General features: G+C 47.5%; 1 protein-coding gene across 1 annotated transcript in view; it reads right to left on the bottom strand.

Moving 5' to 3' along the window:
* The window catches only part of LOC142292137 (uncharacterized), a 154,444-nt gene that overhangs the window by 70,978 nt on the left and 60,071 nt on the right, over window positions 1-23,395 (bottom strand). Inside the window, exon 2 of the mRNA XM_075337283.1 lies at window positions 10,109-10,210. Coding sequence (XP_075193398.1) covers window positions 10,109-10,210 — 102 coding nt within the window. The remainder of the gene's footprint in view (window positions 1-10,108; window positions 10,211-23,395) is intronic.

The following is a 23,395-nucleotide window of genomic DNA, read 5'->3' as shown; positions in this document are numbered from 1 at the left end:
CACACAGTGCTGGAGAAACAGTTCAAACTCCCCTGGAGATTCGGAACGAGCTAACTCGTCCTTGATGGTACCGGACAAACCTTTTCTGAATACAGACAATAATGCATTGTTTCCCCAGTCGGTGTCTACCACTAACCTCTTGAACTCAGTGGCGTATTCAACGACAGAACGCTTTCCCTGACGTAAGGAAAGGAGAGCCGATTCAGCGGTAGCACGGCGATTCGGATCATCAAACATTTGCGCCATTGCGTTCAGAAAGTCATCCAGGTGATTTAAACGGATGTCCCGATTCTCTATCATAGGATTAGCCCAAGCCAGTGCTCGTGAGGTTAATAACATGATTATACATAACACTTTGGACCGGTCAGAACGGTAATAATCAGCATGTACATCAAAAAACAGTATACATTGGTTCACAAATCCACGAAACTGACTACGATCACCATTGAAACGGAATGGGGGTAACCTAGGCATACCGGCAGCTGATACGGACGTAGTGGGGACGGCTTCCTGAGCCTCCACTCTGACTTGCAAATCCTGAATAGCCGGACCCAGTACCTGGTGATCATGGCCCAGCTGTGCCTCCACATCTCTGAGTTTAGTTTGCACCGCCTCCATCTCCTGCTGCAAGGAGTTGATCATGGAAAAGAGCTGATCTACTCGTGTCTCAGTCATTGCCCCAGCGAAATCCTCTTATGGCCTGAGTATAATGTAATACTATTGTATGTTCTGAGGATTTCGATTGCGTTAGGGCAATGACAACAGAGACGAGTTCTTGGTACAAGATGTTATATAATATGTCACCACGGTAGATACACAACGGGAATAAACACAGTAAAACAACACACAAAACGGAGCGAAGGGGATTCCCGGGGCCACGCACCGGACTCCCCCAGGGAGACCACCAGAGCGAACCCCTGTACAGGGACTGTCCGGCAATCAACCCCGGAAGGCCTAAATGTGCGGCAGCCGGTACACAAGGGGCAAGTGGTATAGTCCAGGAGTGTCCGTACGGGATGATTGTCCAGAGTGGTTACGAACCGGGCAGAGTGCTGATCAAAGACGGCAGACGGAGTCCGGGCACAGCTTGAAGAAAACCGGGTATGGTCCAGAGTCGGTCGGTAGAGTTTCAGGAGAATCCAAGGCAATCAGGAAGTAGAAACAGCAAAGCAGGAGCACACAGCAAGCAGTATACTCAGGCACTGGACTGGGCTGAGAGGCGGCCTTTTAAGCAGCTGGACAGGAAGTAGGGCAACAGAACCTTAAACTCCATGTTAACTGAGGGCAAGCTCATTCAAAAGAGAACTGGAAAACCTGGAAACCTGACAAAAACCCTGAAAACCATGCTCAAAAGGGTGATTTCAAAAGACGGGAAAGACTGGGATATGATGCTTCCCTATTTGATGTTTGCCATACAAGAGGTGCCACAGGCATCCACGGGGTTTTCGCCTTTTGAATTGTTATACGGGCGACATCCCTGGGGATTGTTGGACCTGGCAAAGGAAACATGGGAGCAAGAGCCCACCCCCCATAAAAGTGTGATTGAACACATTTTGGGTATGCAGAACCGCATAAGCGCGGTCATGCCAATTGTGAAGGAGCATTTACAGGAGGCTGAGGCCGCGCAAAGCGGCCGCTACAATAGACAAGCCACCGTGCGGACCTTTAAACCCGGGGATCGGGTGTTGGTATTAATCCCCAAGGCGGAGAGTAAATTCCTGGCTCAGTGGCAAGGCCCCTACGAGATAAAGGAAAGAGTCGGGGTGGTTAACTATAAAGTATTGCAGCCCGGTAGGCGGAAACCTGAACAAATATACCATGTCAACCTATTAAAACCTTGGCAGGAACGGGAAAGCCTGATGGCTGTTTTTTCCCCACCTCCCTCCTCTTCGGGTCGTTCACATCCGGCTCCAGCGACCTCCGGAGAGGACGAACCGGAAGGATTGGAGAAGCCCTCACCAAGACTCAGAGGCGAGAGGCCAGACGGTTGGTTCAGCAGAACCCCGATGTCTTCTCCGAGCTGCCCGGTAGGACCAGTCTGATACGACATGATATTGTCACCGAGCCCCACCTGAAGGTACGCCTGAAGTCATACCGGGTACCGGAGGCTCGACGACAAGCCATATCGGAGGAAGTAAAGACAATGTTACGCCTGGGGGTCATCGAAAAATCCCGGAGTGAATGGGCTAGTCCGATTGTCCTAATACCAAAACCCGATGGCTCCTTAAGGTTCTGCAATGACTTTAGGAGATTGAACGAAATATCCAAGTTCGATCTCTACCCCATGCCCCGGGTGGATGAGCTGATTGATAGGCTGGGACAGGCGCGATATTTTACCACGCTCGACCTGACCAAGGGGTACTGGCAGGTGCCACTGACGGAGTCCGCCAAGGAGAAAACCGCTTTTGTTACGCCAGAGGGTCTCTTCCACTATGTTGTCTTGCCTTTTGGGTTACATGGCGCTCCGGCCACGTTCCAGAGGTTGTTGGACTTAGTGCTGGAACCCCACCAGGCGCATGCATCAGCGTACCTTGATGACATCATTATTTACAGCTCCGAGTGGCAGACCCACTTGGAACAGGTACAAGCGGTGGTGGACGCGCTTCGAACAGCCGGCTTGACAGCCAATCCCAAGAAATGTGCGTTGGGACTCACGGAAGCCCGCTACTTGGGCTACGTGATAGGCCAAGGAGTGATTAAGCCCCAAGTTAACAAGGTTGAGGCGATCCAGAAGTGGCCTAGACCCCTGACCACGAAGCAGGTTAGGGCCTTCCTGGGTATCGTGGGATACTACAGGAGGTTTGTAAAGGATTTTGCGGGACTATCAGCCCCCTTGACGGACCTTCTCAAAGGCAAGAAGTCCGTCATGGTGCGCTGGACTCCGCAGGCCGAGGACTCCTTCCGGGCCCTGAAGGGGGTCCTGTGCGGACAGCCCGTTCTTGTACACCCTGATTTCCGGAAGGAGTTCATAGTACAGACTGACGCCTCAGAGGTCGGCCTGGGGGCAGTGCTGTCTCAGGTGGTTCAGGGGGAGGAACACCCCGTCACCTTCTTAAGTAGGAAGCTCACGCCTCCCGAGCGGAATTATAGCGTAGTGGAGAAGGAGTGCCTGGCGATCAAGTGGGCCTTGGAGTCCCTACGCTATTACCTGCTGGGACGGCAGTTTCGCTTGGTGACGGATCACTCTCCACTGGTCTGGATGAGGTCCGCCAAGGAACGGAATGCCCGGGTTACCCGGTGGTTCCTTTCTCTGCAGAACTTCCGGTTTACGGTTGAACACCGGGCCGGTAGGTTGCAGGGCAACGCCGATGCCTTGTCCCGCGGCCCGTGTTTGATGGCGGGAGTTCAACCCCGCTCGCTTGAACTGAGGGGGGGGGGGGGTATGTGAGACTGTGACCGGGGTTATCTATGACGGCCGGTATGTCTCGCCCCGGTTGTGCTCACTCCATGATAGAAAGTAAATCCACTCCAGGGTTAATGCTGTTTCCCTACAGGCTGAAGGAAGGGTTAAATGGAAACAGGAACAAGGGCAGGTGTGCCGGGTGTGAGGGAGTGAACAGAACTCCCTGAGTTCTCTGCTGGAGAGGCACATGTATATTGTTGTGGACTTTTGTTTGGACATTAAAACCATGTGCTGTGAACCTTAATGCCTGGATCCCGTGTCTTCTGCTGCGCAGCCGACCGTGCTACCTCACAGTATGTATGTATGTATGTATGTATGTACAGTGCCTTGCGAAAGTACTCGGCCCCCTTGAATTTTTCAGCCTCTTCCCACATCTCAGGCTTCAAACATAAAGATAAAAAATTTAAATTTTATGGTGAAGAATCAACAACAAGTGGAACACAATTGTGACGTTGAACGAAATGTTTTGCTTATTTTAAACTTTTGTAAAAAATAAAAAACGGAAAATTGGGGCGTGCGATATTATTTGGCTCCTTTACTTTCAGTGCAGCAAACTCACTTCAGAAGTTCATTGGGGATCTCTGAATGATCCAATGTTGCCCTAAATGACTGATGATGGTAAATATAATCCACCTGTGTCTAATGAAGTTTCCATATAAATGCACCTGCTCTGTGATAGTCTCAGTGTTCTGTTTAAAGCACAGAGAGCATCATGAAGACCAAGGAACACAACAGGCAGGTCCGTGATACTGTTGTGGAAAAGTTTAAAGCCGGATTTGGATACAAAAATATTTCCAAAACTTTAAACATCCCAAGAAGCACTGTGCAAGCGATCATATTGAAATGGAAGGAGTATCATACCACTGCAAATCTACCAAGACCCGGCTGTCCCTCAAAAATTTCATCTCAAACAAGGAGAAGACTGATCAGAGATGTAGCCTAGAGGCCCATGATCACTCTGGATGAACTGCAGAGATCTACAGTTGAGGTGGGAGAGTCTGTGCACAGGACAACAATCAGTCATACACTGCACAAATCTGGCCTTTATGGAAGAGTGGCAAGAACAAAACCATTTCTCAAAGATATCCATAAAAAGTGTTGTTAAAGTTTGCCACAAGCCACCTGGGAGACACACCAAACATGTGGAAGAAGGTACTCTGGTCAGATGAAACCAAAATCAAACTTTTTAGGCACAATGCTAAACGATATGTTTGGCGTAAAAGCAACACAGCTCATCACCCTGAACACACCATCCCCACTGTCAAACATGGTGGTGGCAGCATCATGGTTTGGGCCTGCTTTTTTCTGCAGGGACAGGGAAGATGGTTAAAATTGATGGGAATGTTTGAGACGTTACGTCATTTTGGAATTTCGGGTGCATTTATTACTTCCCTGAAAAGTCTATATTCTTGCCCCTCAGCTTCGGTCAAACTTCCTTATGCCACATCTCAACCTTTTCAGATACATAATGGCACTCGTCAAGGATGCCCTTTGTCCCCCCTTCTCTTTGTTATGTGCATTGAGCCGTTGGCTGCTGGTATTCGTATTGACCCTAATATACATGGAGTAATGGTGCGAGACAAAGAGTTTAAGCTATCTTTATATGCGGACGATGTCTTATTGATATTGTCCCAGCCACATATCACTCTCCCGAACTTGCATACCCTATTACTGCAGTTTGGAAGGTTATCAGGGTATAAGGTCAACCAGAGCAAAACGGAGGCTTTGCCTCTTAATATTCCACAGGGGCGGGTTTCCTCCTTACAAGAAAACTACAATTATAAATGGAAAAATATATCCTTGACATATCTGGGGATACAATTAACATCTCAGTATAAGCTCTTATACTAGCATAATTATCCTAGCTTATTCACTGAACTAAAAAGACTCCTACTCAATTGGAACAAGCTCCCACTGTCTTTATTTGGAAGAATCTCCGCTGTCAAAATGTCTGTTTTGCCAAAGCTGCTTTATTTATTTGAGACCCTTCCGGTGTGTGTACCATACAGAGAGTTACGCAATATACAGTCCATTATACTTCAATTCGTTTGGGCCCATAAGAGACATAGAATTAAAAAAATGACTTTGCTAGACAGTAAACTGAGAGGAGGTTTGGGGGTCCCTGATATTACTAAGTATTACTGGGCAGTACATCTACGTCACATCCCTGCATGGTCTAACTGCAGTGCCTTCTCTAGATGGATGGAAATAGAGAAGTTAAGGCTAGCCCCAATACACCCCAACTCTTACCTATGGGGTACCTCATCTAACAAGCCTGACCCACATACTTTAGGCCCCATAGCTTTCACCAAGAGGATCTGGGATTGCTGTATAAAAAAGTTTCCACTTAAATCTGAACACTCTCCGTTGACTTCCTTTCTTTTTAATCCCAGGATGCCAGACGGTATGCAGGGTACAGCGACTAAGACATGGTTTGACAGGAAGCTCTTTTGTTTCGCGGACATAGTGGACGCGCACTCCAGGACCCTTCTCCCCTACGCCACCATATCTGCTAGATTTAATCTCCCTGGCAGATCCCAGTATCGGTACCTACAAGTTCGACACCTGATGCACTCCCTCTTTTCCTCCCTGGAAGTCTCTTCTCCTACACTTTTTGAAAGATTATGCAGAGCTGGGGTCTCCACCAAGGGCCTTATCTCGGACATATATCGCATTTTAACTACCCCCTACCCAGAAGACAAGCCGATTCATACATATATGAGCAAATGGGAAGACTTCCTTGGTGAGACCATTCCCCATGTGTGTGGAGACGGATCTGGGATACGGCCTCAAAAACTTCCCCATGTCTTGTTTATAAGGAAAATCAATACAAATTACTCATGTATTGGTATCACACCCCATCACTACTACATAAACTAAATCCAGCCTTACCCAATAATTGTTGGAGATGTGGGGCTGCGGGAGGGGACATACCGCACATATTCTGGGTATGCCCCAATATCCAGAGCTTCTGGAAGTTGGTGCAATCTCTTATTTACAGAGTAACTGATCTCCAGATACCCCTGGATCCTAAGTTCTATTTATTAAATGTTCCACCTGTCCAGTTGGGGAGGAGAGTGAAGCGGTTACTGCTACATATAACCACAGCAGCCAGGTGTCTAATTGCCCGTAACTGGAGGTTAGCCCATCCGCCCTCACTTAATGATCTCAATTCGCGAATCCAAGATGTGAGGAGGATGGAGTATTTGTCAGCCATGTCAATAATACGGTGGATCACTTTGAGGGTGTTTGGTCACTCTGGGACACTCATTGGGCCAATAATGAACAATAGCTCGGCATGGCTTGGATGGAAGTCTGATATACTCACCCTCCCTACTCTGTTCCCTCCCTATGTTTCCCCGTCTAGCATTGTATTGTTTGTCTTGTCACATCCCCTGTTTCTAATCTATCAGTGGAAAATAAGATGTGCCCTGATTAATGGTTTAAAGTTACTGCTCACATGCTTGTGGGACATGTCTACATATTATTCTATGTTTGCTTTGGAAAAATTTAATAAAATAATCAGTTAATAAAAAAAAAATTGATGGGAAGATGGATGGAGCCAAATAAAAGAGCATTCTTGAAGAAAACCTGTTGGAGTCTGCAAAAGACCTGAGACTGGGACGAAGATTTGTCTTCCAACAAGACAATGATCCAAAACATAAAGCAAAATCTACAATGGAATGGTTCACAAATAAACGTATCCAGGTGTTAGAATGGCCAAGTCAAAGTCCAGACCTGAATCCAATCAAGAATCTGTGGAAAGTGCTGAAAAATGCTGTTCACAAACGCTCTCCATCCAACCTCACTCAGCTCAAGCTGTTTACAAAGGAAGAATGTGCAAGAAATTAAAGTCTCTCGATGTGCAAAACTCATAGAGACATACCCCAAGCGACTTGCAGCTGTAATCGCAGCAAAAGGTGGCGCTAGAAAGTATTAACTTAAAGGGGACGAATAATATTGCACGCCCCAATTGTCAGTTTTTTATTTTTTGCAAAATTTTAAAATAAGCAATAAATTTCATTCAATTTCACAATTGTGTCCCACTTGTTGTTGATTCTTCACCATAATTTTATTTATCTTTATGTTTGAAGCCTGAAATGTGGGAAAAGGCTGAAAAATTCAAGGGGGTCGAATACTTTCGTAAGGCACTGTATGTGTGTGTGTATGTGAGTGTATGTATGTCCAATAAAGGAATCCGCACTGTCGCATTTACAATCACAAAATTTTGCACAGACGCCGCATGTGACTCAAGGAACGTCATAGACTATGTTTTGATGGGAAAATGTAACCCCGGGCTTTACAGTTACTCTCCAAAAACCCTGCCTCCATTAAAGTCAATGGAGCTAGGAGCTACAGGTCATTAATAGGAGTTGTGATTGGTTGCTATAGTAACAAAGGACATTTTTCGTATAAGAAGCTTATGTGTGAGGTAATATGATGTCGGTGGGAGACAGCTAGAGACAGGAAAGGAAAGAGACAGACAGAGACAGACAGGGAAAGATATAGAGACAGACAGGGAAAGAGACAGGCAGACAGGGAAAGAGACAGACAGGGAAAGAGACAGACAGAGACAGACAGACAAAGGCAGACAGGGACAGAGACAAACAGACAGCAAAAGAGACAGACAGAGAGTCAGACAAAATCAGACAGGGAAAGATACAGGGAGAGAGACAGAGAAAGGGAAAGAGACAGAGAAAGAGAGAGACAAGAAAAGAGAAAGAGACAAGAAAAGAGACAGAAACAAGGAAAGAGACCAGGAAAGAGACAGGGAAAGAGACAAGGAAAGAGACAAGGAAAGAGACAGGGAAAGAGACAGGGAAAGAGACAGAGAAAGACACGGAAAGAGACAGCAAAAGACAGGGAAAGGCACAGGGAAAGACACAGAGAAGGAAAAGAGACAGAGACAGACAGACGGGGAACGAGACAGATGGGGACTGAGACAGATGGGGAAAGAGACAGACGGGGAAAGAGACGGGGAAAGAGACAGACAGACATAGACAGATAGAGAGACAGACAGACATAGACAGATAGAGAGACAGACAGACATAAATAAAGATAGAGAGACATGGATAGAGATAGAGAGACAGATACACAGAGATAGACAGGGAAAGAAACAGACAGGGAGACAGACACAGAGAGACAGACAGGGAAAAAGACAGACAGAGACAGACAGGGAAAGAGACAGAGAGACAGGCACAGAGACAGACAGGGAAAAAGACACAGAGATAGACAGACACAGACAGACAGAGACAGATAGACATAGACAGACAGACAAACAGAAACAGACACACAGAAACAAACAGAAACAGACACACAGAAACAGACAGGTAGGCAGAGACCGGCAAACAGACAGAGACTGGAAGAGAGACAGTTACTATCCCGGGCAATGCCAGGTACTACAGCTAGTATGGAATAAATTGAAAATAAAAATCATGGAGAAAAGAAAAAGAAGCTGCTGCCAATTGAAATCACTGTAATAGCCCCACCACCAATAAAAAAAAAAAAGTGTGCTTAATATATAAAAATAATTGTTAGGGAAAGGGAAAGAAATTTTTAAATTTATGTCAATGGTTCTTTGGGGGGTCATAAAAAAAGAATTGTTGCAACAACAGACATAATTTCTTCATTTTGCTATCAATATCTGTATTTAACAAAAAACAAACAAAAAAAAACCAAAACAGTATTAAAGTAATATGAATATTAGACCCCACAACATTTTCAGCTCTTTAAAACGCATCTATAAAAAAAAACTAAAATGTGCCTGGTCAGGAACAAGGGAACATTTTAATTTGGGGGGGGGGGGGGGTGAGATGAACAAAAAACTGCAATTTTGGGATTTTATTTTTATGTTGTTCATATGCTTTTTTTGAGCAGGTCAGTATGATTCTGGAGAGAACAATTCCTTAAACTTTTAATGTGGGGAAATACATTTCTACCACGATTTTCAAACTTTGCAACGACAAAACGGTGTGATGGTAAATACAGCTTTGTGGTCCTGGCAGCTGTAGCCAACTAGCAACAGTCTGTTTTGAGAGGCACATAACGAGATTGGGAAATAGGGCAGATGGAGCCCATTTTTCTGTCAATCATTGAAAACAGCATCTTAGGAAACATATAGTGGGGATTGAAGTAATCTGTGATCCTGGCCATTACAGCAAGGTGATGGCTGTATATTACCATGATGCACCAATTCATCACTTGGAGAAAACTGGATAGCTTATTTTTATGTACAAAGGGAAATTATTGAGCTGCGATGGAGTAAGGAATTATTTTAGATACAATAGGGTCAGGGTGACAAATCTTGTGCTGGATAGAAGGCGCAAGACCGGTCATCTTAATTAATTGGCTGCTATCCATAGAGTCGGAAAGCAGCAGTCATATGTAACGCAGCCAGGAACCAAGGGGAAGGAATAAAGTGGGGAGGACTGACTTTCCATAGTCAAGGGGGCTGAAGTAGGGGGGGGCTAAGTTAGAGGCCATATTTGCTGCAGGGACAAGATCATAGAAGTGCGGTTGTTTCCCATATTAAAACCAAAGAAACTGCTGATAAGAAGCTAGAAAGTAAAAAAAAAACTGGCCATGTTAAAGCAGGAAGATTTTAAATTTCTCAAATTCGTATAATTTTAAATACGCACAATACATTTTCTGTATAATTCTACATTCTCACACATTTGTCAGTTATTTACTGCAATAAGCTCTTACCAGTCTTTTTCCTCTCCTGATTTCAGATAGCATAGATTCAACATTAAAACCAAATCCTCCTCTATCGTTCTGTGAGTTCTGTATCACCTTAGGGGAATACAACTTTAAAAGACAAAAAAAGGAAAAGTAAAATTAGTCAAGATGAAAAATTATTATACATTATTTTCTTATGCTTTTAGAGAAATGTAACTTTCAGGGTAGGGTCATGTCGCGGGCGGAGGGGACGCTCTCGCCACGCTCGGGTCCGTGGCTTCTGCTGCTGCTGCTGCTCGGTGGCTCGAGCGGTAGACCGGACCCGGGGACTCGAGCAGCGCTCCTCACCCGTGAGTGAAAATTGGGTGGTAGTTTGGTTAGGGAGATTGTTCATGACGCCACCCACGGGTCGTGGTGATAATGGCACCACCGCTGCTGGTAACGGGGATCCCGCGAGAGATGGTAGGGTGCAGCTGAGATGTTGTCCCCTCCGTGGGCAGGGGTTGGTGATCCCGGAGCCCGATGGTGTAATGGGGAGGCTAGATGGCTGGGGTGCAGGGTTGCAGGGACAGCGCGGCATGGTGCCTGACGGCACTGGTGTACTCACTCAGACAATCACTGACAGAGTCTCTGGTAAACCAAAACGGCCGGATGGACGGGTCCCGCAGCCGGCTGCAGTGTTGTTGTTGTGCTCTCCCCGGACGGCTGATGGTGGCTGTCTTTCCCTGCACCTTTTAGAATGTTCTGACTCCTGTGGTTGCCCACCGGTAGCCCGCTCCCCGGCGTATAGGTGCCGTAGGAGCCCGTTTTGCCCGCAGGCGCTGGCCCTTGGATCTCTAGCCTGTGGCGGTGGCTGTATATCCTCTCTGGGTGGACGGTTGCCTTCAATCGGGACTTTAGTAGTTGAGAAACCCCTGGGGTTCCTGTCACATTCGGATTTGACTATTGACGGCGGCTCCAAGCCTGGTGGGGGTCCGGTGGCCCTGCCTGTGTGCTTAGTTTCACTCCGTTCCCCGGTCCAGTACCGGCGGGCCGACGCCCGACCCCGGTCCTTACGGCTTTGCGGAGTTCCACTAACTCCTGCAGGCGGCCACCACCATCTGCCAACCTTGCTGTTAGTGTCTGGGCTCCAACCCAGTGAACTCCTCTCACTTCCTCCTCCAAAACTAAACTGTCACTTTTCCCGCCTCCAGGCCTGTGAACTCCTCGGTGGGTGGGGCCAACCGCCTGGCTCCGCCCCACCTGGTGTGGACATCAGACTCTGGAGGGAGGCAACAAGGGTTTTGTGTTTGGCTGCTGTAACTGCCTAGGGTGGGGGTGTGTGTGTTGGTATGTCTGTGACTACCTGGCTAGTCCTGGGCGTCACAGTCATACCACCGTTTTCTCCACATCTGAGAATGGTCCGATTATGCTGATCAGATGGAGTTTGATCAAAGTGGGATCTGTTTTTCTTGGGAATAGAGAATAAAAAAATAATACGTTTCTCCGCCTTCTCCCTTCAGTCAGTCCGTGAAAATTGGACCGCACTTAGATGTCAGACGAGTGTAGTCCGATCTTTTCCATGGATACGTAGCACCCACTGGGCAAGGGGTTAAATACTCCTTACTCGTCTCCGGGCCTGTGATGGCGGGTTAGGGGTGTCACAGGTGGTGTTGCCCGGTTCCGTGGCCCCAAGGCGTACAATAAAGGGGAAGGTGATGATGGAGTACAGATAGGGACCTTAGATTGTGAGCCCCAATGGGGACAGTGTTCCTGATGTATGTAAAGCGCTGCGGAATATGTTAGCGCTATATAAAAATAAAGATTTATTTTATTTTTTTTATTTTATGGAGGACAGGATGGATGGATGGGGGTAGTAGTTGGAGGTGAAAGTTTGTCGTGACGCCACCTGCGGTACGTGGCTAGGGATTTAGCCGCTGCTGCTGTCCTCCGGGGCTGATGGTAATAGCAGCTAGGATGTTTCTGCTCCCCACAGGTGGATCGGGCCCCGGAAAGGATGATGAGGGGGGTAGTATGCAGTGTAGTATGTTGGGGTGCAGGACTGAGGACACTGGAATAACTGGACAAACACAGGACTGAAGTCTCTTTTACCTATACTGGAAGTAACTGTAGTCCAGGAATGCAGTGATCTGGTCAGCCTGGAAGCAGTGAGGGTCTCTCTTTGCCCGGTGATGGAAGCCTTTCCTTTCTGCGCTTTAGATGTGGGTCGCTGTGGCCTGAAGCCGCACAGCGTCCCTCTTACTAGCTGTCCTTTACTTATTCCTTGCGGCGGGTAGCGCAAGCCGGTTGTGAGGCCCACTCAAGTTTGAGCTGCTCCGGGCTCTATTTTACTACTGCACCTAGCAGTTTCTGGTGGGCCAGGAGACTTGGAATCTCCTGCCCTCCGGGTTTTTCTGCCAGGCCGTTAGTACCTGACAGCCAAGGACTCCGGTGTCCTGAATTTGTGCTCGGTCCTGGAAAGCTGGAGTGCTCAGCTCTCAGACAGCGACCATACTCCCTCCTTGCCTCTACCGTTCTGCGGTTTCCTACTTCCTCCTCTTGAGTCTAACTCCAGCCCTGGACCAGAATCCTCAGGGAAGCTCGCCCAAACCAGGACTTGAGATCCCCCTTCTGGCCCAGGTTAGGAAGTGTTGTGTGTGATTTAGTTACCTAAAACAGAGATCTCTCCACTGCCTCCAAGCATAGCATCGATCCCGATGACAAGAACAACGCCACTGTGGCTCCCAAAACCACTGGGGTGCCACAGATACATAAATTTGCATTGACAATTTTGATTAGACACTTGAAGCAAAGTCAAACATTGCAAGGGAAAAATTGGACATGTGCACAGCCCCCGAAAAATAATATTAGTACGAGTTCTATCCGTCAAAACCACAGATAGCGCTTATCTTATCCGATTTAAACAGTAATTCACACAGTGCTCTTTTTCAACTTTTTCCTTTTTACGGTATGAAAAATGCTTACAGTTGGCAGAAAAAAAGCTGATTATATTGGGTGCTTTTTTATGCATTCAATTGAAAGGGTATAAAAAACCCCAACACATTAAAGTTAATGATAGGTGACTATTATGACATATTGTAGAACACCAGAAAAAACATTACAGATGTTAATTATAAAGCTAAGGAGAAGTCATGAGCGACAGATTTCTGCATAAGCCTCATTCGGACATCAGGTTTTTTTCACATATGAGAAGAATTGACTAAAGGCCCAGTCACACTAAACAACTTACCAGCGATCCCAACAACGATCCAACCTGATAGGGATTGCTGGTAAGTTGCTAGGAGGTTGCTGGTGAGATGTCACACTGCGACGCTCCAGCGATCCCACCAGCAACCTGACCTGGCAGGGATCGCTGGAGCGTCGCTACACGAGTTGCTGGTGAGCTCACCAGCAACCAGTATCCCAGCCCCCAGCCAGCAGCGCCGTTTGGAAGCGATGCTGCGCTTGGTAAGTAAGGTAAATATCGGGTAACAAACCCGATATTTACCTTGGTTACCAGCGCACACTGCTTAGCGCTGGCTCCCTGCACACCTAGCCACAGTACACATCGGGTTAATTACCCGATGTGCACTCTGCTACGTGTGCAGGGAGCAGGAGCCGGCTTCTGCGGACGCTGGTAACCACAGTAAACATTGGGTAACCAAGAAGCCCTTACCTTGGTTACCCGATATTTACCTTCGTTACCAGCGTCCCTGCTCTCACACTGCCAGTGCCGGCTCCCTGTTCCCTGCACTCCTAGCCACAGTACACATCGGGTTAATTACCCGATGTGTACTGTGGCTACGTGTGCAGAGAGCAGGGAGCCGGCTCCTGCTGCCTGCACATTTAGTTGTTGCTCTGTCGCTGTCACACACAGCGATGTGTGCTTCACAGCGGGAGAGCAACAACTAAAAAATGGCCCAGGACATTCAGCAACAACCAACGACCTCACAGCAAGGGACAGGTTGTTGCTGGATGTCACACATAGCAACATCGCTAGCAACATCGCTGCTACGTCACAAAAGTTGTTCGTTAGCAGCGATGTTGCTAGCGATGTTGCTTAGTGTGACGTGGCCTTAACTCTCATTAGTGATTCCAATAAAAGTTCCATCAGATTTTCTCATACGTTTATTTAAAAAAAAAAAAAACTTCCCACATGGGATTATGGCAGCTAAATGAATATGAGTTTTATGGTTTAGGATCCCTAGTTAGTAAATCAATAATTGTCACAGTTTTCTATTCCATTATGTGTAATGTTTGTGTCATAATTCTGCTGGTCACTTAAGAGGGCTCGACCCTAACCTTAGTAACAGTGGCTCATGATCCTTGATTGGCTAAAGGCCCAGTCACACTAAACAACTTACCAGCGATCCCAACAACGATCCAACCTGATAGGGATCGCTGGTAAGTTGCTAGGAGGTTGCTGGTGAGATGTAACACTGCGACGCTCCAGCGATCCCACCAGCAACCTGACCTGGCAGGGATCGCTGGAGCGTGGCTACACGAGTTGCTGGTGAGCTCACCAGCAACCAGTGACCAGCCCCCAGCCAGCAGCGCCGCGTGGAAGCGATGCTGCGCTTGGTAACTAAGGTGTAATACTATTGTATGTTCTGAGGATTTCGATAGCGTAGGGCAATGACAATCAGAGACGAGTTCCTGGTACAAGATGTTTATAATATGTAACCACGGTAGATACACAACGGAACAAACACAGCAGAACAAACACAGCAGAACAAACACACGAAATACCTTCCCGAAACGGAGCGGAGGGAATTCCCGGGACCACGCACCGGACTCCCCCAGGGAGACCACCAGAGCGAACCCCTATACAGGGACTGTCCGGCAATCACCCCGGAAGGCCTAAATGCGCAGCAGCCGGGACACAAGGGGCAAACGGTAAGGTCCAGAAGTGTCCGTACGGGATGATAGTCCAGAGTGGTTATGAACCGGAAGGAACCGGGCAGAAGTGCTGACCGAAGACGGCAGACGGAGTCCGGGCACAGCTTGAAGAAACCGGGTATGGTCCAGAGTCGGTCGGTAGTCTTTCAGGAGGATCCAAAGGTAATCAGGAAGTAGAAGCAGCAAGGCAGGAGCACACAGCAAGCAGTATACTCAGGCACTGGACTAGGCTTAGAGGCGGCCTTTTAAGCAGCTGGACAGGAAGTAGGGCAACAGAACAGTAAACTCCATGTTAACCGAGGGCAAGCTCTTTCCAAAGAGAACTGGAAAACCTGGAAACCTGACATAAGGTAAATATCGGGTAACCAACCCGATATTTACCTTGGTTACCAGCGCACACCGCTTAGCGCTGGCTCCCTGCTCTCCTAGCTACAGTACACATGGGGTTAATTACCCAATGTGTACTGCAGCTACATGTGCAGAGAGCAGGGAGCAGCGCACACTGCTTAGCACTGGCTCCCTGCTCTCCTAGCTACAGTACACATGGGGTTAATTACCCGATGTGTACTGCAGCTACATGTGCACAGAGCAGGAGCCGGCACTGACAGCTGAGAGCGGCGGAGGCTGGTAACAAAGGTAAATATCGGGTAACCAAGGTAAGGGCTTCTTGGTTACCCGATGTTTACTATGGTTACCAGAGTCTGCAGAAGCCGGCTCCTGCTGCCTGCACATTTAGTTGTTGCTCTGTCGCTGTCACAGCGGGAGAGCAACAACTAAAAAATGGCCCAGGACATTCAGCAACAACCAACGACCTCACAGCAGGGGCCAGGTTGTTACTGGATGTCACACACAACAACATCGCTAGCAACATCGCTGTTACGTCACAAAAGTTGTTCGTTAGCAGCGATGTTGCTAGCGATGTTGTTTAGTGTTACTGGGCCTTAAGTCGTCTTAAGTGGACTATTTATACCCCCTCAAGGGTTTGGATCACTCTTCAGCAGCTGTTTAGCACCTGGAAGAGTCACACCATGGATGCACTCCTGGAGCAGTTTAGAGATCGTGTGACTGTGAGGGTGGCTTAGACTGGCTGAGGACCTGCCTTGCTACTCCTCCTACCCAGGACCCTTTAGCTGCTGCCCCTGTTGCCGGTGCTTCACTGTCGGACTCTGTGGTGGCTGCGGAATTGGGACCGCCTGCATCCCTGGCTACTCGGGAGAGGAGGAAGAGTAGGTCGCACGATGTTTATTCGTCAGTGTCCCCAGGTCGGAAGGAAAGAGGCTGTAAGAAGAAGGAGCAACCAGCAGCAGCCGACAGCGCAGGCCGTTTACCCAGCACTGCGACATCGTGAGAAGGCTGCCCCCACTATCATGGGAGCATGACCGAGATCTCGGACGTCATTGCCTGAAGACTTGGCAGGGGACCTATTGCTGGAGAGCGGATACGTCAGCAGGCCCTCCCGGCGGCGCTGCACAGTTGGTGAGACCCGCGCAGCCAGGAGCGCAGGTGCGAGGAACACTCCTCTTTGGAATCGGCACAAAGCTGCAGACCCCTTGCTCTGGTCCCTCTGTGGCACAGGCCTGGCTGTCACCAGAGATCATGTCTGAGGAGGTGTGAGCAGCACGACAGCGAAGGGGTTCGGATGACCAATGGTCCACAGATGGGAGCCAGCCCCATGGACAACAGGACATGGGACATAGTGAGATGCATTCTATGGTAATTAGGTATGAGGGGGAGGTGGAAGAGGTTCTCTACTCATTGATTCAGAGTTGTTCGGGAAGCCCTGGGTGGCAAGCAGTTAAATGGTGGGTTGAATAGCCTTGTGAGAGGATCCTATAGGCCCCCTAATATTGCTACTTCTCTATTAAAAGACACTATGATGTGTCATGTCTCCCCCCTCGGTTTTCATTTAGCTGAGGGGATTAAGGAGAGGATTTGGCGCCAGGAATATGTGGAGATCTTCTCTCTTCTACCCTCTTATAAAGCTCCAAATGTTGCTTTATCTGAGAAGGAGGATAAAGCAGATTTGGATACAGATAAACGCCGTAATCCTAGGTCATTTCTGTCATTGTTACAAGCATTTTCAATCTATTCAAAGGTTCTTGGGGAGAAGGATCTAGGTCTGTGTACAGGCCTGTTCCAGGATGTAGACATAATCCTAGAGACTTACCGACACTTTGGTGGCTTCGCTTGACTAACTTATGACAGGTGCTTCCACCAGAAGTTGGCTGTACACCACAATGTAGTTTGGGGAGTCAAGGATGTGGGCCTCTGGATTAGTCTCATGCTCCCTCAGCATCAGTCCTTTCAGAGGTCGAACAACATGCAGCCTGCGAGAAAAGGAGTATGTTTCTCCTTTAATGATGCAGGCTGCAAATGGCCGAATACATGTCGCTTCAGACATGTGTTCTTTTTGCTTGGGCTCCCATTCCGCCTCCAAGTGCTTCAAGAAATTGAGTATTAGACAGCAATCCGGGTCGCCCAGGGATACTAACAGCAAAAGATCAGACTCCAGTGAGTCTAATCGCAGTGTGACCATTGCTAGACATATTTCCAGGCCAGAAAAAGGCTTGGTTAATAATTGAGGGGTTTTCAACTGTTTTTTTTTTTTGTTCCTGAGTTTTTAGGAAATGGTTGCAGGTGTTTTGGTAACTTTCAGTCGCTTTTTTTCACATGAGGCCTCGATTGAGTAATATATTTTTGAGGAATTATCACTTGGCCGCATAGTAGAGGGCCCATTTTTGGAACCTCTATTTCAGAATTTTAAGGTATCCCCGTTTGGGGTGGTGCCCAAGAAGGACCCTGGAGTGTTTCGGGTGATATATTACCTATCTTATCCTCCAAGCGGCTCCTTGAACGACGAGGTCGCGGATTTACCGGCGACGATGCCTTCTTTTGATGCCGCCATTTTCCTTTTCCAGAGGTTCGGAGTTGGTTGTCTGTTGGCTTTGGCGGATATCAAATCTGCATTTCAGCTTTTGCCTGTTGGCCATAAAGGCTTCAACTCATTGGATTTTTGTGACGAGTTATTTTTCGATAAGTGCCTACGGATGGGCTTCAGTTAGTTTTGCATATATTTCGAATTATTCTCTTAATTTTTTAAAATGGTCAACGGAGCATACCGTGAAGGCAGGGGGTCTTATCCATTACTTGGATGATTTTTTTTTTGTTTTTTAGCCCCCTAAACTCGAGCGACTATGATACCTTATTTGGTACTTTATATCTTCTTTTGGTGTTCCGTTGGCAGAAGACAAAACAGTAGCGCCGGTGGAATGTTTGGAGTTTCTGGGCATCGTCATCGACTCGCATGAAGCTTAGATTGCCACAGGATAAAGTTGTTGCCCTCCATGCTACAATTTTGGAAGTTTTCCGGAAGGAGAAGCTTATGCTGAAACAGCTGCAATCCTTGTTGGGGAAGTTGAACTTTGCACTGAAGATCATGCCCATGACAAGAGCATTTTTTCGTCAACTGTATGATTGTTCTAAAGGGTTGTCTTCACACTTTGCCCATATTCAGATTTTGAAAGATCTTCAATCCGATCTAGAAGTATGGTTGCAATTATTGGAGTCTTTCAATGGACGGTGTTACGTTCAGACGCCGTTTATAGCTTTGGTTTTATCTACTGACTTGGTTTGGGATTCAGGTTTCGTGGTTTCCCGAAACCACCAATGGGTTGGAGAACGGTAGCCATCAGGTATTTCTTTCGTGAGGAACTGGACGTTTTTGAAAATTTTTGTCATTTTAGTGGCAGTTTTCGTTTGGGGTGCGCGGTTATCAAATCGGCAGATTCGGCTTCATTCTGACTGCAGAGGCGTTGTGCTGGCCATCAATACGCTGGCCTCGCCTTGTGCTCGTGATTCTAGACTACTTAGAAAATTGGTTTTGGTTTGTTTGCAATGGAACTTGTGGTTGAAAGCTAGTTTGGTGGATGCTACGTGCAATGGAGTAGATGGATACTGGTTTGTTCAAAATTGGTCATCACTTTTACAGGAAAGGCCAGGCATCGATTGGGAAGGGCTTCCGTGTCCGCAGGAAATGTTGGCATGATGTTAAATTATATTCAGAAGTCGGTTTCACCTTTGACTTTGACAGTATACACTACTGCGTGGCATGAATGGTGTTTTTTTTTGTGGTTCACATAATGTGGAGCCTGTTGTGGTGGATTTGGCTTTGATCTTATGGTATCTTTAAGGTCTTGTGGCTAAGGCTATGTTCACATTTCCATTATTTTGCATCAGTCACAATCAGTTGTGTGACTGATGCAACGGATGTGTTGCAGATAGTGGCACAACTGATATGACTGATGCTGCAAAACAAAGATCCGGGTTTTTTTTTTGTTATTTTTTGTGTGTACTGTTTCACCGGCGGCTTTTCTGAGCGATCAGCTGATCGCCCCCGGGTGCCAGCTTTTCCGAGCAATCAGCTGATTGCCCGGCGGCCGGCTGTGAACGATCTTCTTATCGCCCGGCGACCAGCTTTTCTGAGCAATCAGTCGGTGCCCGGGTGATCAGCTGTTCGTTTACAGCCGGCTGCCGGGCGATCAGCAGATCGTTCATAGCTGGCCTCCGGGCGAACAGCCGATTGCTCACAAAAGCCGGCGCCCAGGCGATCAGCTGATCGTTCACAGCCAGCCGACGGGGATCAACTGATTGCTCACAAAAGCCGGCGTCCATGTGATCAGCTGATTGTTCAGGCCGCTGGAACTGGAACTGCATTTACAGTGGATCGTGTTTTTTTACAGTGCGCATTCTCACAGTAAAAAAATATCCGCTGCACAAAAAAAAACGTTACATTCAGCGTTGCGCCCACCTGACGGTCAGTCAGTAAACGACGGATGATCAGGCGGCGGATGCAACGTAGGGCCGTCGCTAATAGAAGTCTATGTGGAAAAAAACAGATTCCTGCAAAATATTTTGCAGGATACCGTAATTCCTCAAGGCGACGGATTGTGACTGATACAAAACAACGGAAATGTGAACATAGCCTAAGAAATACAGCTACTCTTGTGTTCATAAATCTTTATTTGGTATATCCTTTTTCTTAAAGTTACATGAGAGAGTTTCGTTGCTCTCACTATTTCCCATTAAGCAAGTTATAAAAGGTTTTAAAAAACAGCACTTCTGTCCCGACCAGAGGAGGCCTATTTCACCTCATACGTTGCTGGACTTGTTGAATGTTCTAGGAAAAGTTTGTTTTAATAAATTTGAGTACTTCCTCTTTAAATCATGTTTTTCTTTGCCTTTCTTTGGGGCATTTAGGGTGAACAAACTAGTTAGCCAGAATGCCCGTTGGCGTTCGGGTATTTCCATTCAGGATGTTCAACTCCACACCTCGGATATTTGTTTGTCCCTTCGAGCATCAAAAACGGATCAGAAGAGCAGAGGGTCTTTAAGCCAGATCATGGCAATCCCTGCTTCCTTGATTTGTTTGCCTTTACATTTGGCAAATTGGCTCCGTATATGTTCGGCGGGTGTTGGTCCGTTTTTTGTACATGAAAGTTCTTTTGGCAGTGACCATTTATCAATTTAATGTTGTCCTTTGTCAATGCTTGGGTAAATTGGACCTTTCTAGCTTCCGTTTTTCATCTCACTCCTTTAGAATAGGGGCCGCCATGGAGACGGCTCGGTTGGGCCTCCAGGATCAGGAAAATTGGGCGTTGGAAGTCACGTAGGGTTAATTTATATATCCGTCTGGATTTTTGTCTGTAATCTTCTCCTGCTTATTTTCCAGGTCCTCTGTCTAGATCATTGGGCATGCATTTGTCCACTGGACGTGGAAGAGGGCAGCTGCCAGAGTTTACCCAGATAATCTTTCTTTAGACCCGGATACGGTTAGGATATGGTGGTTCGGGGAGCGAGGAATGTGTTGGGAATCACTTTTTTACAGTTTTTTTAGCTGCATTCCGTTTTTCCCCCTCCGGATTTGTTTGTGTTCCATTTGGCTGACAACTACCTCGGGAGAATCCGTTCAGTGGACCTTATTTGGCAAATGACACATGATCTTAAAGTGATCAAGTCTATAGGGTGCTTTACATGCTGCGACATCGCTAATGATATATCGTCGGGGTCACGGTGTTTGTGACGCACATCCGGCGTCGTTAGGAACATCGCAGCGTGTGACAGCTAGGAGCGGCGATCAACGATCGCAAAAATCGTTGCTCGTTGACACGTCGCTCCTTTTCATAATATCGTTGGTGGTGCATACCGCTGGTTGTTCGTTGTTCCTGCAGCATCACACATCGCTATGTGTGACACCGCAGGAACGACGAACATCTTCTTACCTGCGTCCACCGGCAATAAGGAAGGAAGGAGGTGGGCGGCATGTTCCGGCTGCTCATCTCCGCCCCTCCTCTGCTATTGGACGACTGCCGTGTGACGTAGCTGTGACGCCGCACGAAGCGCCCCTTTAGAAAGGAGGCGGTTCGCCGGCCACAGCGACGTCGCAGGGAAGGTAAGTCCATGTGACGGGTGTAAGCGATGTTGAGCGCCATGGGCAGCGATTTGCCCATGTCGCACAACCGACGGGGCCGGGTACGCTCGTTAGCGATATCGATAGCGATATCGCAGCGTGTAAAGTGCCCTTATGTTTCAGAGGTGTTCCTTGATTTTCTCTGAGGTTGTTCCCCAGCTGGCTTGGAACACGGTCAATATGTGCTTCATGGAGCCTATTTGCAAACGCCCCAATAGAACGTTGGAGCGTTTTCTTCTAGTCCCAGGTGGATTCTCGGTTCACCATAGGGAGTTAGAGGGTGTCTTGCCGTTTGTATAGAGAGAATGGAGTCCATTTATCGCCAATTGGGTTGGAAATTTTCAATGTTAGTTTAGGTGTTGCGATGGAGAGATGGCTGTGTGGGCTTGGGGGGGGCTCTCTACTGAGAGCCCGTTTGGGATAAATTAACCCATGATTTTGGGTGTTTTTTTGTAAGTATATTGTTTAGTCAAGTCTTTGACTAATCTGATTGAGTTGTCTAAGGTGTTTATTTTAATAAAGAGTATTATAATGATATATAGATAATCCTCAATAAAGCCTTACTGCCATCTCACGCCAAAGCATTGTCTGTAGTCTTTATTACGGCTGTTTAGAGTTAAGTTCTTAAATGGGGTCTACAGTCTCATGGACCCACAGTCTTGCATTGCCAATTTTGATCAGACACTCGAATCAAACTTGAACATATGTCCGTGACATATTTTCAAGGACTACCTGGTCTGTGGAAAATCGTGGACATGTGAATGACCCCCATTGATGATTGTAGGTACAAGTTGTAACCGACAGACAGAACTAATACTGGACAGAGTATACCTCTCTCCCAATAAGTTAACCTGGGTGAGATATTGCTGTAGCAGTCTAGCTGCTAAGCTAACGCAGCCTAGGGAGTTTACCTAATCACAGGCATATAAAAGGTGGAGGAAATCCTTCACTAGTGGGGAGACAGCCTGAGGAGTAGGGGGTGCTTCACACACAGTGAGATCGCTGCTGAGATCGCTGCTGAGTCACGGTTTTTGTGACGCAGCAGTGACCTCATTAGCGATCTCGCTGTGTGTGACACTGAGCAGCGATCTGGCCCTTACTGTGAGATCGTTGCTCGTTACACACAGCCCTGGTTCGTTTTTTTTATTGTTGCTCTCCCGCTGTGATGCACAGATCGCTGTGTGTGACAGCGAGAGAGCGACGAAATGAAGCGAGCAGAGAGCAGGAGCCGGCATCTGGCAGCTGCGGTAAGCTGTAACCAGGGTAAACATCGGGTAACCAAGGTGGTTACCCGATATTTACCTTCGTTACCAGCCTCCGCCGCTCTCACGCTGCCAGTGCTGGCTCCCTGCTCTCTGCACATGTAGCTGCAGTACACATCGGGTTAATTAACCCGATGTGTACTGTAGCTAGCAGTGCAGGGAGCCAGCGCTAAGCAGTGTGCGCTGCTCACTGAACATGTAGCTGCAGTACACATCGGGTAATTAACCCGATGTGTGCTGTAGCTAGGAGAGCAGGGAGCCAGCGCTAAGCAGTGTGCGGCTCCCTGCTCTCTGCACATGTAGCGACGATATGATCGCTGCTGCTTCTGCTGTGTTTGACAGCTAAGCAGCGATCATAACAGCGACTTACAAGGTCGCTGTTATGTCACAGAAAATGGTGACGTAACAGCGGCGTCGTTGACGCTGTCGCTATGTGTGAACCCAGCTTAACATGTTCTGTTATGAGCTGCACATGGACGGTAATACTAACCAAAGATCTGTGACTGGAGATCCAAGCCCGGCAAGTGCCTCTGGTAGTGTGAGTCAGGGTTCTATATGTGAGTAAATGCTCAGACTGGCAAGTGTTTATTATTTTGTATTGCATGTTGATTTGCAAATCTCTGGCTGCAAATAAAAGCTGCACAATTTCTTTACATAGACTGTTTTCCGTCTTTCATTGCCATGCCGTCATATATCGACCCCCAGTGT

This window comes from Anomaloglossus baeobatrachus, chromosome 2, assembly GCF_048569485.1.
Source record: "Anomaloglossus baeobatrachus isolate aAnoBae1 chromosome 2, aAnoBae1.hap1, whole genome shotgun sequence".
Taxonomy (NCBI): Eukaryota; Metazoa; Chordata; class Amphibia; order Anura; family Aromobatidae; genus Anomaloglossus; species Anomaloglossus baeobatrachus.
This window is presented reverse-complemented; position numbering and strand designations above follow the sequence as displayed.